Source organism: Aureobasidium pullulans, assembly GCF_000721785.1.
Source record: "Aureobasidium pullulans EXF-150 unplaced genomic scaffold scaffold_2, whole genome shotgun sequence".
NCBI lineage: Eukaryota > Fungi > Ascomycota > Dothideomycetes > Dothideales > Saccotheciaceae > Aureobasidium > Aureobasidium pullulans.
The window spans coordinates 149723-163470 of NW_021941022.1; the positions used below are offsets into that span (position 1 = coordinate 149723).

At 50.0% G+C, this 13748-nt stretch overlaps 2 protein-coding genes across 2 annotated transcripts; both read left to right on the forward strand.

The window, feature by feature from the left end:
- Positions 1–367: 367 nt before the first annotated feature.
- M438DRAFT_288256 (Mov34/MPN/PAD-1 family protein) lies at positions 368–1880 on the forward strand. The gene is made up of 2 exons (XM_029901654.1): positions 368–411; positions 462–1880. The coding sequence occupies exons 1-2, from the start codon at positions 387–389 to the stop codon at positions 1487–1489; spliced, it is 1053 nt and encodes a 350-aa protein (XP_029764395.1). The 5' UTR covers positions 368–386; the 3' UTR covers positions 1490–1880.
- A 714-nt stretch (positions 1881–2594) lies between these two features.
- On the forward strand, positions 2595–11970 carry M438DRAFT_341852 (uncharacterized protein). The gene has a single exon (XM_029904604.1). It carries the CDS (start codon positions 2800–2802, stop codon positions 11641–11643), a length of 8844 nt encoding a protein of 2947 aa, XP_029764396.1. The 5' UTR covers positions 2595–2799; the 3' UTR covers positions 11644–11970.
- Positions 11971–13748: the final 1778 nt, after the last annotated feature.

Here is a 13748-nt window from a genome sequence, read left to right on the forward strand (position 1 = left end):
AGTGCCCTTTGGCAGGGTTTATCGCTGTTGTGGAAAAGCTCTTGGACGAGAAAAGAAAGGCGGTGGAAATGGGAGAAGCTCTCGGGAGTGCCTTCCTGTATGCGCCGGAGGTGATTGAGAAGTGACGTGTGGCCGGAGTGCTTAGTCGACCAAGGCACGACCTGCAGACGTAGCCTCGCGACCGGCTCGGTAACTGATTCAGCAGTCGCGACATACTTGTCAAACGGTTAGAAAGGAGCGACCTTCCCAGTGTCATTGAATTGTGTCGGCGGAGGTGGATTGTCCGCAACTCCGACCCCACGCATGTGCTTGGCTTGGCGTTCGTCAATCGCATACAGCTCCGTCACCAGCTCACCCTCCCCAGTCACTTCCATACACAAGCCAACATGGACGACGCAAGAAAGACGTGGGGTGAGTCGAGAATGGTCTATTCTGCTTTGACACCTTCTGACGATCCGCAGAGCTGGAGAACGCAATCAACCTCACAGACGCCACTCGCGATCAACTATACACCTACTCGGTCGAACAGCAAAAGGACATCAACAACAAGAGACCATGGCGCGCAGACCCCAACCATTTCAAGCATGTTCGCATCTCATCTGTCGCCCTGCTTAAGATGGTCATGCACGCTCGCTCCGGTGGCAGCATCGAAGTCATGGGCCTCATGATCGGCTACGTTCTGGACGAGACCTTTATCGTCACTGACGCTCTCCGCCTGCCTGTCGAAGGAACAGAGACCAGAGTCAACGCTCAAGACGAGGCCAACGAATACATGGTCAAATACCTGGACCGCTCCCGTCAAGCCGGTCAACTCGAAAACGCCGTCGGCTGGTACCACAGTCATCCCGGCTATGGCTGCTGGCTTAGTGGCATCGATGTCTCGACTCAGTTCACTCAGCAAACCTTCTCGGATCCTTTCGTCGCCGTTGTCATTGACCCCGACCGCACTGTCAGCTCTGGCAAGGTTGAGATTGGCGCCTTCAGAACATACCCCGAGGGTCACGTCCCTGCAGGCCATGACTCTGCCGGAGAGGGCATGGCCGCTGTTCCTCTTGCCAAGGCTGCCGACTTTGGCGCCCACGCAAACAAGTACTACTCACTTGACGTCTCACACTACAAATCCTCTCTCGACAATACGCTGCTGGAAGCTCTCTGGAACAAGTACTGGGTCCAGACTCTGTCATCCTCGCCTCTGTCTACCAACCGCGAATATGGTACCAAGCAGATTGAAGACCTGGCAGGCAAGATCCACCAAGTCACTCAAAACGCAAAGCATAGGGGCTCCATGTCAATGCGTCCGGGTGGACCAAAGGGTGACGCTGCACTGGACAAGGTGGTAGCTGCTGCCGACAAGATTGCCAACGAGGAGAAGACGGGTCTTCTGGCTGCTCAGATCAAGGAGAAGGTCTTTTCGACACCCTCGCAAGCTGCAGCCAACTCGGGCGGCAACGGAATTGAGGTGAAGATGCAGGAGGCCATGGAAGAGTAGAGGAAGACCTCTTAAACGACGACGATGATACGAATTGCATGGGTTTGCTGGCGTACATATGGCTCGAGACACGCATTTACCACGGCGTTATCATGGGTTACAGACTATAATAAGGTCACGGGCAATAGAGCGTAGGAAGAACGCGAGCGTATACAATCCTAAGCTGATCTGTTCTTCGCGACAATCTTTGTTCAAGCTTGAACGCGTCGATCCAAAAGTGCCACGTATTTCGTCATCTTTCCTTGCTTTTTCCAGGAGCTCGACCAAAGCTCGAAAATTGATGTGAGTTTGGTGGTGCCTGATTCCATTTTCTTAGTGAGGCAGACGTGAAACATAGTATCCGACATGACGCAGCAACGGACTCCAGCAGTATAATGTTCACTTGACAAAGCAAAGGAGAAATATGTGGTTATCACTCTGGGCAGATGAGATTCCTCAAACATGGTTGTTGTCGACCACAATGTCGCCATCGAGGTTGGAAGCCATTGTAAATGGTATGACCCTGCCTGGATCAACCGACGTTGGCATCGTCAGCATCGGAGCTTCAGATACGTTCCCAACCATTATTTCCGGTGACCATTCTGCTAAACGAATCAACATCCTCTGCCTTCTCCTTCCATATGAGAGTACTTCTTCAGATGCACAAATACACAAGCTGCCGCCCCGTTCCGTTGTGGAAAGTAGAGCAAAATTGCCTTTCTGCTCCTCCGTCATACAAAGCTGTTTCGTTGAAAGCTTTAATGTGCACAAAACTGCAAGCTTCCGCAAGAGCCGGAGGAGTAAGAAGATGGCGTCCCTGCCAAAGCTGTCAGAATTTCTAACGACACATGCGAGTCGCTCTTTCTAGTGGACGGCTGAGTATTTTACGTTATAAGTTCTGGTATCTTGCACCTCATTGTCTTCCTATGCGTACGCGTATCACGTCTCTATTGTTGCGGACATAACGAGGGCTAGAACTCCCGAACCCCCGGCATCCCCGGATGCTCACAAATTGAGGCTCAACTGTAATATGACGTTAAGCAGCTAATCAGCGAAATTGATGGGAAGTGTTCCTTCACGCCAACCCCTCGCGCTCGCGTGAGCCGCTGCCAATCCTTTGACAATCAATCGACAATCAATCACCCATCCTGGCCATCTCTATACGACATTCATCTTCCACGCTATACAACACCGATGGGCGCGCGGTGAAGATGCCACAGTCTGCTGCAAGACTTCCGTTTCCCCTTGCGACTTTGGGCCTCGATCGCGTGCCGCGGTAGCAACATTTCTCTGGGAAAAATATATAATACTTAATCTCTAGTTCTACCAGCATGCCGCTGCCTACAGCATCCTTCGTCGGCGGTGTCCTGGTGCTGGCCTACCTCTCGACATTCGTCCTGTTCGCTCTCCTGCGTATCCTGACCGGTGTCAGTATCCAGCGCATCGGCTATTCTGGTTTCCGTCGCATCGCTTTCTCGCCCAAGGATGGAATCAAGATATACATCAGAGGCATCGGCCTGTCATTACACCGACCCACCTTTGCGCAACCCACGTGGATCAGTCTTCATCTTACCGAACCTCAAATCGTCGTCGACTTCCGCGCCCTAGGAAAATCCACCAAGAATACACAACCAGAAGAAAAAGCCCAGTCGCATGAGAATGGCGCATCACAATGGAAGAAGTTGACCGAAGTCAAGGACAAGATCAAGAAATTGCATACAAAGATAAGATACCTATGTCTGGTCGATTTGGTTGCTGTGTCCAGTACTGTGGTCATCAAAGAGGTGGGAACAATCACAGTCGAGCGCATCACTGTCGCTGTGGATACAAGAGCAAAGACGGTGGATCGTAGTCGCTTGTTCCAACACGACCAGACCAAAGCTTCATCACACACCCCTGCCGAATGGAAGAGCATCATCCGGTCAATTTTGTTCACCCCTGAAGGAAAGGACTCAACTGAGGTTCTAGACGGTCTTTCGTTGAGTGTACACGGTTTCCTACACCCACATCTTGAAGGGTTGCGCGATGCTTCGATTGCGCTGAAACTGGGTCGATTGGATATACCTTACGACGAACTTCTGGACGCCAGCGAGAAGTTACACGATATTCGTGCTTCAACAAAACAGACTGCCCAAAACTCGACTTCTATACAAGCACCCAAAATCGCCATTAACGATGTGCTGAAGGAGCCTCGGGACGCGGAAGATCGTGAGGAGAAGATTATGGAAGCCGTGGCTGAGTCGAGAGAGTTTCTTGGATCTGTACTCAAAGGCATACAGGAGTTTCAGCTGGCCATCGGCTTCTTGGGCCTTTCAAGGCGTATCAGATCTCTGCACACTTCTGGGCAGCATGTGTACTTCAATATGGCCATGAAGGAACTGGGTCTGGATCTACTGCGACTTGATTCGAGAAGTCCAGCGCATCGCATGTACTTTTCGCCGACAGATGTCGCTCATCAGGCTCTACTCACAGCCATCTCAATTTCAGCCGGTGTTGATGATGGCCATGATCATCCAGAGCGCATGCTCTATGTGCCTATGGTCACCGCTACAGTCAAAACCACACTTCCTTCGAAGACGATACAGAAGCCCGACGATTCGACCAACGTGCGGGAACGCAACAGCAACATTCTGTTTGCCAACCTTGTGTGTACTTCACCATCTATCGATCTGGATCCAAAGCACTTGCCACTCCTACTAGCCATCGCTAAGGTTCGACAAGAGTCGAAAAAGTCTTCAAGAGCGCCCTTGTTGACCAGTCGTGGTTTCCTATCGCGCCTCTTACCCAAAGCGATCATCAAAATCGCTGTTCAAGAACCAGTCGTCAGAGTTTCACTCCCTCCTTTGAGTCCATGCTTCTCTGGAGATGTCGAGTATGATTTGCTCATTTCATCAACTTCGACCATGTCCCTGGACATTGACTCGCAGCACTCTTCAACCGACTCTGCAGTCAAATACGGGTTGCACCTACATTACAGACAGACATCAAGTCAGCTATATTACCAGACAAATGCTGGCCAGAAACACGACCTTCTGCAAACAGAGACAATTGAGGTCAAGGTTGATGTCAACGTACTGCCACAACCTGAGGTCTTCGTCTATGGTAGATTCCAGACATTCTCAGTCTTCTTGGTCCGTACGGAAATCTCTGAAGGTATTCGCCAAATTGTCAAGGCCGCTCGCAGAGAAACAGACTCAGCCGACGGAACCACTGTTGTAAAGAAGCCTAGTTTCCTTCGCCAAATTCCAGATTGGCTGCAGCATGTGAGCGTACAAGGTGCTGACTTCAACATCGAGCTAGCAGGCGTAGATCAGGGTGTCTCCAAGTATGCTCGTGGATTTGCCTTGCAGCTAGAGTCATGGTCGACCGAGTACAAGGCACATCGCGAAGATGTCTATGTTCCTGTACCACGAAGAAGGTCACTTAGTAGGTCTTTCTCGCGCGAAAGGAATGATCGATCGTCAACACCAGAGGCACCGCGAAAGAAGCAGTCACTCCCGACGGACGGTCGCAGGTTAGCCTTGCACATCCAAGGTTTGGAAGGCCACATAACAGACGCTGTCGAAGATTCACCTGCCGATCCCTTCATCACCTTGCCCAAGTTTGAAGTTGCTTTCTCGACCTCCAGTGATTTGCAAGGGCCACTCTTCCACATCAATTCGCATGCTAAGAGCCTGCAATTGAAATACTCCCTTTACAAGCACTTCTCCATTGGTGTGGCAGTCTTGACATTCCGAAGAATGTTCTTGGTACCTGGAGCCCATCCCGCTGACGAGGAGCGCAAAAAGCATCAGCCCAGCTCCACTGTCAAGACTCGGGATCATTCTCAATATGATCAGATTTTGATGAGCGAAGTTACCACGATCGACTTCAAGGCAAACCTCATTCAAGTCAAAGCTGATCTGCCATCAGATCCTCCAATGATGATTCAGATCTTTGGAGCTGACTGTGGTCGCCATAGATGGGCTACGCCATTCGCTCGTCTCAAAGTGGTGCGACTGCTGGCTGGTACCCCTAACATGAAGCAAGTGTGGAGCCGTATTGTCAGTGTCAAGAATCTTCGTTTCGACCTGCGCGAGATCAAGACCAAAGTAGGCACAAAGACAGACATCGCAAAGTCTTTCGACCTTACAACAGACGTCATTCGTATTGGTGTGCCACATGGTATGGTTCTGCACTCCATCTTTGACAACATTGTCAACACTGTGAAGACTTGCGAGCAGTTACACCATCATTTCAGCACAGGAACGCTTGAGTATATCCTTGAGAAGCATCCTGAAGGCCCAAAGAAAGTCCCGAGAATCTCTCTGCGCAGTCAGTTGTTGCTCTTTGAGATTGAAGACAGTGGCTTTGAATGGAAATTAGGAACAATTTATCGAGCCGGCCTGGTCGAGCAACAGCAGCGTCTCGCGCGCGAAGAAGCTTTCAGACTCAAAGTCAAGCATACAGAATCAAATCAACGCCAAAGAAGAGGTAGTTCTCGTGTGCGAACAGCTTCTGCACAACCCCCGCCATCTCGCCGCCGCAGTATATCACGACCTGCAACATCACATCACAGAAGAAGCAAAAGTGCTCACTCGATACACACGTTGCGTGAAGAGGATGAAGAGTCTCCTGAAAAGCGCCGTGGCCGAGGTCGTGACCGCAAAATCCGCTACGACACCGAGGGCAAGGCTGATATGAGTGGCGCAAGCACCCGAACTGTCGAGAAAGCCCATGCAAAGCTGCAAGAATTCAACGCTCAGAGCTGGAAGAAGCGTATCGACCGTGCTCTGGGTTCCCAGAGTCATGCACTTAAAGAGTTGCGTGGTCTCCTATGGGGCATGAACGACTTGCCAGATGAATCTGACCAAGCTGAGAACGTAATGGCCATACCACAAAGGCCTGCTCTCATGGCTGCTATTATCAGCGATGTGGGCGTCATCATCGACAAGCCTTCCTTTGCACTCGATCAATACCCCCAATTCCTCCATGATATTGGAAAGGGCATGCCTATGGATATGAAGTATGGTCTACTACTACCCATGAATCTGAAGGTTACCCTGGGTGAAGCTAGAGTAATGCTGAGAGACTACCCATTGCCTCTCTTACACATACCAGCCATTCGCCTTGGCCAATCGCCTCGACTTGCTAGTATGTCCCTTAGCACAGACTTTGTTGTCGCAGAAGAGTTCCAAGGACCAGAGTCTGAACGTCATATCAACGTTGTCGTGGTGCCGAAGGATAAGTTCGGAAAGGACGATACTGACAAGAATTTCTCTGTCGACGTGCGTAGAACCATATCGGCAGTCAAGACTTACTCCGACATGAAGATTGATATCAACACAAGCTCGCCCACAAGAATCACCTGGGGAACTTCCTACCAGCCAGCCATTCAAGATATGATGCAAGTCATTGAGAATTTCACGAAGCCACCTATGGATCCCTCCGAAAGAGTTGGCTTCTGGGACAAGATCAGACTTAGCTTCCACTCGAGACTTGACGTCAACTGGAAAGGCGATGGCGATGTTCATCTTTGTCTCAAGGGCTCTAGAGATCCTTACGTTGTCACAGGCCTTGGAGCCGGATTTGTCATGGTCTGGAGAAACAAGGTCCGCTGGAGGATTGCACAAGATGACGATCCTCGCAAGTTTATGACTGTGGACAGTGGTGACTATGTCATGGCTATCCCTGACTACAACTACTACGCTCGGCAATCACTCGAAGTGGAGAACGAGTCGTCCAGCGGCTCCAGTAGTGTCAACAGCAGCAAGGCTACAGCCGCATTCAAGAAGGTTGTCATGAAGCTATCCGGCAATGTGCAGTGGATGGCTGGTCTGACCTTCGAACGCGAAGTTGAAGGTGACAAGAGAAGCTTCAATTTCTGTCCTCATTACAAGGTGAAGCTCAGGCATCCTGATCATGCCAAAGCACCACCAGGAGAAACCTACGACGCGTTCAAGACATTCAGAAGTCACTGGATTCATGGTTCTATCGCTATTTCCGCACCGCAAGACCGGGACTGGAACGTCGCCAACCTCCAGCCGTCAAAGAATTACAACTCAGTCCATCTCACGCCTCGCTTTTTCACGCACTTCTACGATTGGTGGTCACTTTTCTCAGGTGTCATGTCATTGCCCGTTCGCCAAGGTCCCCTATGGGGAAGCATGGAGAAGTCGAGCAAAAAGTTTGGTCGTCATCTCGGTACAATCAAGTACAACCTTCTCTTCTCACCTCTTTTCATCAGTCACATCTACAAGCACAAAGACGCTGAGGACTATCAAAACGATGTCGTCTCTGCCACTGGTCTGAAGATGAAACTTGATAGCTTCATGTTGGATCTTCATCAACGCAGAGAGACATTTGAGATCCCAGCCACATCAGAGAAGAAGGCCAAGAGAACGACCGCCATGAAGATCAACCAATGTCAGCTTGATTTCATCTCAGCTGATATTCGAGCGATATCTGCATCGATCAAGGGTACTAGTACTGCCGAACTCGACCGGGCTGACGAAGCCACTCTGGCTAGCTACCAGACAAGCAACATCACCAACGTAGACATGTCCAAGTTCACCATCCCAGACAACGACCTGACATGGATCGACATGGACGACTTTGTTGAGCTCGACTGGATCTTGCCTGCAGAGACGAACCCCGCAACGAAGATTCTCCCACTTGGATTCGCACCTCGCTTCACGTACTTCAGACAGACAGACCATGGTGACTCAGTGTCTGGAGACACAACAAGATCAAGTATCTTCGGCGACGAACCCACTCACTATTGCGTCATGTCCAAGCGAAACGACCCGCGCCGAGTACAAGCCGATCTGATTGAGTCTCGTATTCACCGTATTGAAGAACAGATGGCAAACAATGAGCGTGCGGTTGGCGAGCAAGAAGTCAAGGTTGTCAGAAACCATGATAATGACGAACATCTAAGTGAGCGATTAAGAGCTCTGAAAAACCACACAGAAGCATTGCAGAAGAAACATGAGTTCTTGTGCAAATTGTTGAACGTGCTGGTCCAGAAGCTGCAACAAGAGGATCCGTCCATGGGCGAACATATCGAAACAGACGATCTGCCCGACAGAGATCCGGAGAAAGACGGTGAATCGAAGGAAGACTCCACTCCGCTCGCAGACTATACAAGCGACTTCAATAACCGCTTCGTCGTCCACAACGCTCAGATAAAGTGGAACAACTCACTACGAAACATCATTCTCCGATACATCCATCAAGTCAGTCAAAGACGTGGATTTGTTTACTACATGTCGAGAAGAGCTGTCAAGTTCATCCTTGACATCCTTGACGAGCAAAAGAAATCAGGCCCACAAGCCCCAGAAGACCGGACGAACAGCACGGTCAGTAATGACACTTCGTTCTTGCCGATGACTCCCAACCAGGAAGATGAGATGGAAGTTCAAGATCGTATTGACCAGCTTTTGAACGACGGAAGACAATTTGTCAATGCGGACGACCCCGAGAAACAGGAATGCACAGAAACAGCTGCTAATGAGGGGGCTGGAGAGGGCATCTCGACTGAATACACGCCACAGAATACCTACCACTTCCGTCTTATCGCTCCGCAAATCCAATTGCAGAGCGAGAAGAATCCGAAATCTGTCATGCTAGTCGCCGCCAAGGGTATGCAACTCAAGGTCGTACAGATTATGGATAAGGAAAGAGTACTCGATGAGATCAGTGGTCTGGTACAAACTCGCTTCTCAGCCGCTATGGATAGCATGCAAGTCTTTGTGGCTAGTACGAAGACTTTCTCGACCGAATATCTGCACATGTACTCTGGCAACCGCTATGGTGGCAAGGTCGGAGAGTACTGGCCGCCCTGGGTGCCTCTGGAAGTCATGTTTGAATTCCAAGTCAATCCATATGGTTTCTCGAGGGTTGTCCACCGCACCTCGGCAAGTCTGCGCTACGACAAATACAACAACCTCCGATTGAAGTACAACGACGATGTCAGTGGAGGAGATGGCAACAAGACACAAAATCCAGATGCCTCCGACACTCGCATGGACCACGTCTATATCGAGTTCCCGCACTTCCGAGCAATCTGCGACTCCAACCAGTACTTCGCTATGTACATCATCGTACTGGACCTGCTCCTGTACAGCGAGCCGCTCGAAAAGACTCGTAGCGAGAGACTGGAGAAGATCATGCTGGCTTCTGACTTCAGCGATCTGACAGGCGCCCCTGAGATGGTTGAGATGCTACAATCTCGCATCCGCCAGCTAGAAGATATCAAGATGCACTTCCAAGTCAATGAAAAGTTCCTGGATCGTCAGGGATGGAAGGATAGAATCGCCCTTGATGCAGATCTTGCTTCTTGCGAGGACGAACTTTTCTTCATGATGAAAGCGATTACGACCTCTCAAAGGAGAAACGAAGATCGCGGCCAAGACGAATCGCCTGGTCTTCTAAGATGGTTGATATCATCCAAAGAAATTGCTTGGCACCTGATCCGTGGCGAGAACGAGTCTCTCCTCGAATTCCAGATCAAGGATGGTCTCTTTGATCGAACTGACAACAATGACGGCTCTAACTACAACTGCATTGAGATTGGTAGAATCAATGGTTTCAATCTGTTGCCGAACGCAGTATACCCAGAGATCATCGCGCCATACATTGATCCAGCTCGTGGATTCCACAAGCAAAAGGACATGAAGATGCTGCGTGTGCAATGGCTGATGCTTGAAGCTATTGCTGGTATCCCTGTTGTCGACTACTTTGAAGTCAACGTTATGCCTCTGCGTGTTCAACTCGAACGCGAGATTGCCAAGCGTCTTTTCGAATATCTCTTCCCTGGAGTCGGTGGGAATGCGTTTGAAGGAGGCGGCTTCTCGCCCTTCATGGTCCGTAACATGGCTGTACCCAAAGACGACGAGGAAGACTCCGATGAGAAGAAAGAAACTAAGAAGGCTTTGCCGCTTGATGAGAGCACAAGTTCGGCTATACATCAAGGTGTAGGCACAGGAGCAGGCGAACTTGAGCACAGACTCCAGCCTACGCTGAAGCTACCGGAAGGAAAGGTGCCACTCAAGGGAAAAAACAAGGGCTTGGGTATCAGCCAACAAACATCCTCCTCCCACAGTCTTCACTGGAATCCCTTTGGACATTCCGACAAGTCATCAAGCAACGTTGCCAAGAAGCAAAATGGCAATACGGCATCCAACGTCAGTCTTGTCAGTCGCACGCCTTCCCAGCGCTCCTCGGAAACAAATTCCCTCGCCGAGAGTGAACTGTCAAAGAAGAAGCCTGCCAAGAAAGGCAAGTCTGACAAGGACGACAAGCAAGCTTCAGATGATTTATCACTCATGCTTTCACGTGCGTCCAATTACATGACGCTGTCATTTTTCAAGGTCCCTTCTATGGTTCTCTGCCTGTCTTACAAGGGGCAAGGCCGTCGCAACTTGGAGGATGTACACGATCTTGTCTTCCGCATGCCCACTCTGGAGTATCGCAACAAGACATGGTCGAACCTAGATTTGGCTCTTCAGATGAAGAAAGATTTGATCAAGGCTCTCATCTCACACGCCGGCGCCATCGTCGGTAACAAATTCCACAACCACCGTCCAGCCCGCCAAGCAGCTACCAGCAAGCTTCGCGAGATCGCAAACCTCAGCACCATGCACATCCATTCCCACAACGATGAACGCGGCTCCGAAGCTTCAACTCCTTCGCACATGACAACCTCCTCTATCGTGGAAGAAGAAGATGAAGCGGAAACAGAACATGATACTCCAGCTCGACCCTCGTTCACTTCCGGTCGCCCCAGCGTATTCGAAGACCACTCCCCAGCATCACTATTCCCAACCCGCACCAAATCCATCACACCTTCTCTCGCTTTATCTCAGGAATCAGAAGGACCCATCTTCAACCGCCGCCCTCAAACCGGATACTCCAACATCTCCCGCGTCTACACGAATGGATCTTCTTCCCTCGCCCCCTCTCGCAAATCCGAAGAGAGCAGGGTCAGAAGTACTTCCATCGGCAGTTCCGACCACAAAAAGGGTGGTCTTTTCGGCAGACTCAGACCCGGAACCAGTGCATCCAATCAATCAGGGGATGCAGGCAGAAATGGCAGTTTGGGATCGGATGGGCAGGATGATGAGGGTTTCAAGAGTAGATTGTTGCTCGGAGGACAGAAATTGCTCAATAAATTGCCGCATGGTAAAGGATAGAAATCTTGAAATTTTCATCGGATGGGGGCGGGAATGGGGTGGAGAGTAGATGGGGGTTTCGCTTTGACCAATGGGTGTTTTCTTGGAGAATGACAAAAGAAAGTCTTGAGGGGGAGACTTCTCTTTTACTCTCGTAGTGGTGGCTTCTTTTGCTTTTCGAGGGGATGGATGAAAGGGTGGTTTTTGTAGATATTCTTTTCATTCTTTCTTCTTTCTTCTTCTTGGTTGATGAAAGGTTTACATTGTACAATCACATTTTTTTCAAGAAGTTGTGGGAGAGAAGCTCCCATTGAGCAAGGCTTTAATTCTCTGGTCGGCCTCGCGAGCCATTTTGACTCGAAATAACATTTGTGAATCATTCTTCTGATTTCCAAGGGGCAGTATGCGAAAGAATGGAGATCTTGTGCGGTGGAACAGTTGGTACCGTGTGGCGACGCCTACAGAGCGTCTCTCTTCGGCCCCAGGGATCCTGGTGATGACGGTATCTTGTTTGCTGAAAGTGATTTGGTACACCGGGAGTCTTGATCCGAGAATAGTGTGTTGATGCAAATGACAAGATACCTACTTTTGCAAAAAGAAAAGACGAGATTTGTCTTGCTTATGTGCTTGTCGATTTGTCTGGGCTTCTCAGCCAAAGACTTTCGTGTCTCGGGGGCGTGATGCCTTTGTGTTGTAAATCTACAGTCTCACGGGTTGTCTTGGACCCCGTCAATTTCACTTGCCTGCTTTGATTGTCGAATACTCTTTCTCTTTGCGTACTGTAGAAAGACTGATCGTTGCTACCTGTCCACTGTTCACTCATCGCCACCAGCGTACACACTTCTATCAACTCTGTAAGTCTCTTCTCACTGCGGGAGAAACTCCTATCTCTGACACACTATTTCGCAGAATGATGGCGACCAGCAAAGCTCGCCTCACCTCGCTGCCGACCGAGATCTTGAGCATCATCTTCTCTGATGAAAGCGTAGGATCTTCCCGGGGTCCAACTCTGTCCTTGACCGACTTGGGCGCTGTCCGACTCAGCTGCAAGGCTCTTCAGAGTCCGGCAACCGCGATCTTCGCTCAACGCTACTTCCAAAACCCCTACGTCATGATCTGGAAGGAAAGTCTCGAGGCACTTCTGGATATCTGCAGACACCCTGTGTTTGGTCCTTGTGTGAGGAAGATTGAATTTCTGGAAGGAGACTACAGGTCCGATCCTGCACTTGGCTCAGCAGATTCAGTTTACGACCAAGACACCGCGACTGAGCTGGGTGTCGCGGCAACGCGATTTCGAGAAAGCTGGCGCACACGTAAAACTCCTGGCCGAAACGTTCAAAGCACTCGAGGTTCATGGAATCCCCCTGGAAGTCTGTGTGCACGATCACTTCCGACCAAGCAAAGAACCAATCAACATGGAACGAATTGTAACACGCCATCACCTTGAATGTTACGATATGGAAGATCGCCACGAAGGAGCCAGTGTCATCAAACTCGTACTCAAAGCTTCAGCACGCAGTGGATGTAAAATCAACCGACTGACTGCAGACATCATAAGCTTCCCGCATTTGACTCCGACCAGAGTTGCAATGCCAGGCAGTGCTGAATCAGGGGAGTTTGAAGTTTTTGAAGAGCTCGAGGAAATCACAATCAATGCGATTGCCTCCCGGGTTCTGATAACCGAGAAGAATTTGTTCGATTATCTGGTGCTCATTCTGGCAATTCCCAAGCATTTGAGAAGACTGGAACTGTCGCAAAGCTCCAGATTTTCTAGAAGGTCCCATGATCACCTCGATCCGGGAAGGCGGGCTAGATGGTTGAGTGTGGCCCGCTGTATTGCGACTCATCTCTCACTCGAAAAACTTGTCTGGTATGATGCGTTTGTCTGTGTCGATTTTATCGGCAAAGAGAAGGTTCGCATTGGTCTGGAAAGACTCATCGCTGAGCAAAGCGGAAAGAGAGAGCAGTAGGAAGAGCAAGTGAAGACAGTCCTGAAGGTCGAACATAAGAGATGGTGATTATGGCATAGACGATGGCTCTTTTTGGAACGTCAGGCTCAGGCATGGGTTTGTTACAGATCTCAGAACAGCAGTTGAGGTTCCGCCTTGGTGATCGTAGTGACAGGA

Coding starts and splice junctions, on each gene's coding strand:
- M438DRAFT_288256 (XM_029901654.1), top strand. CDS start 387: ATGGACGACGCAAGAAAGACGTGGG. Junction 412..461: donor CGACGCAAGAAAGACGTGGG/GTGAGTCGAGAA, acceptor GACGATCCGCAG/AGCTGGAGAACGCAATCAAC.
- M438DRAFT_341852 (XM_029904604.1), top strand. CDS start 2,800: ATGCCGCTGCCTACAGCATCCTTCGTCGGCGGTGTCCTGGTGCTGGCC.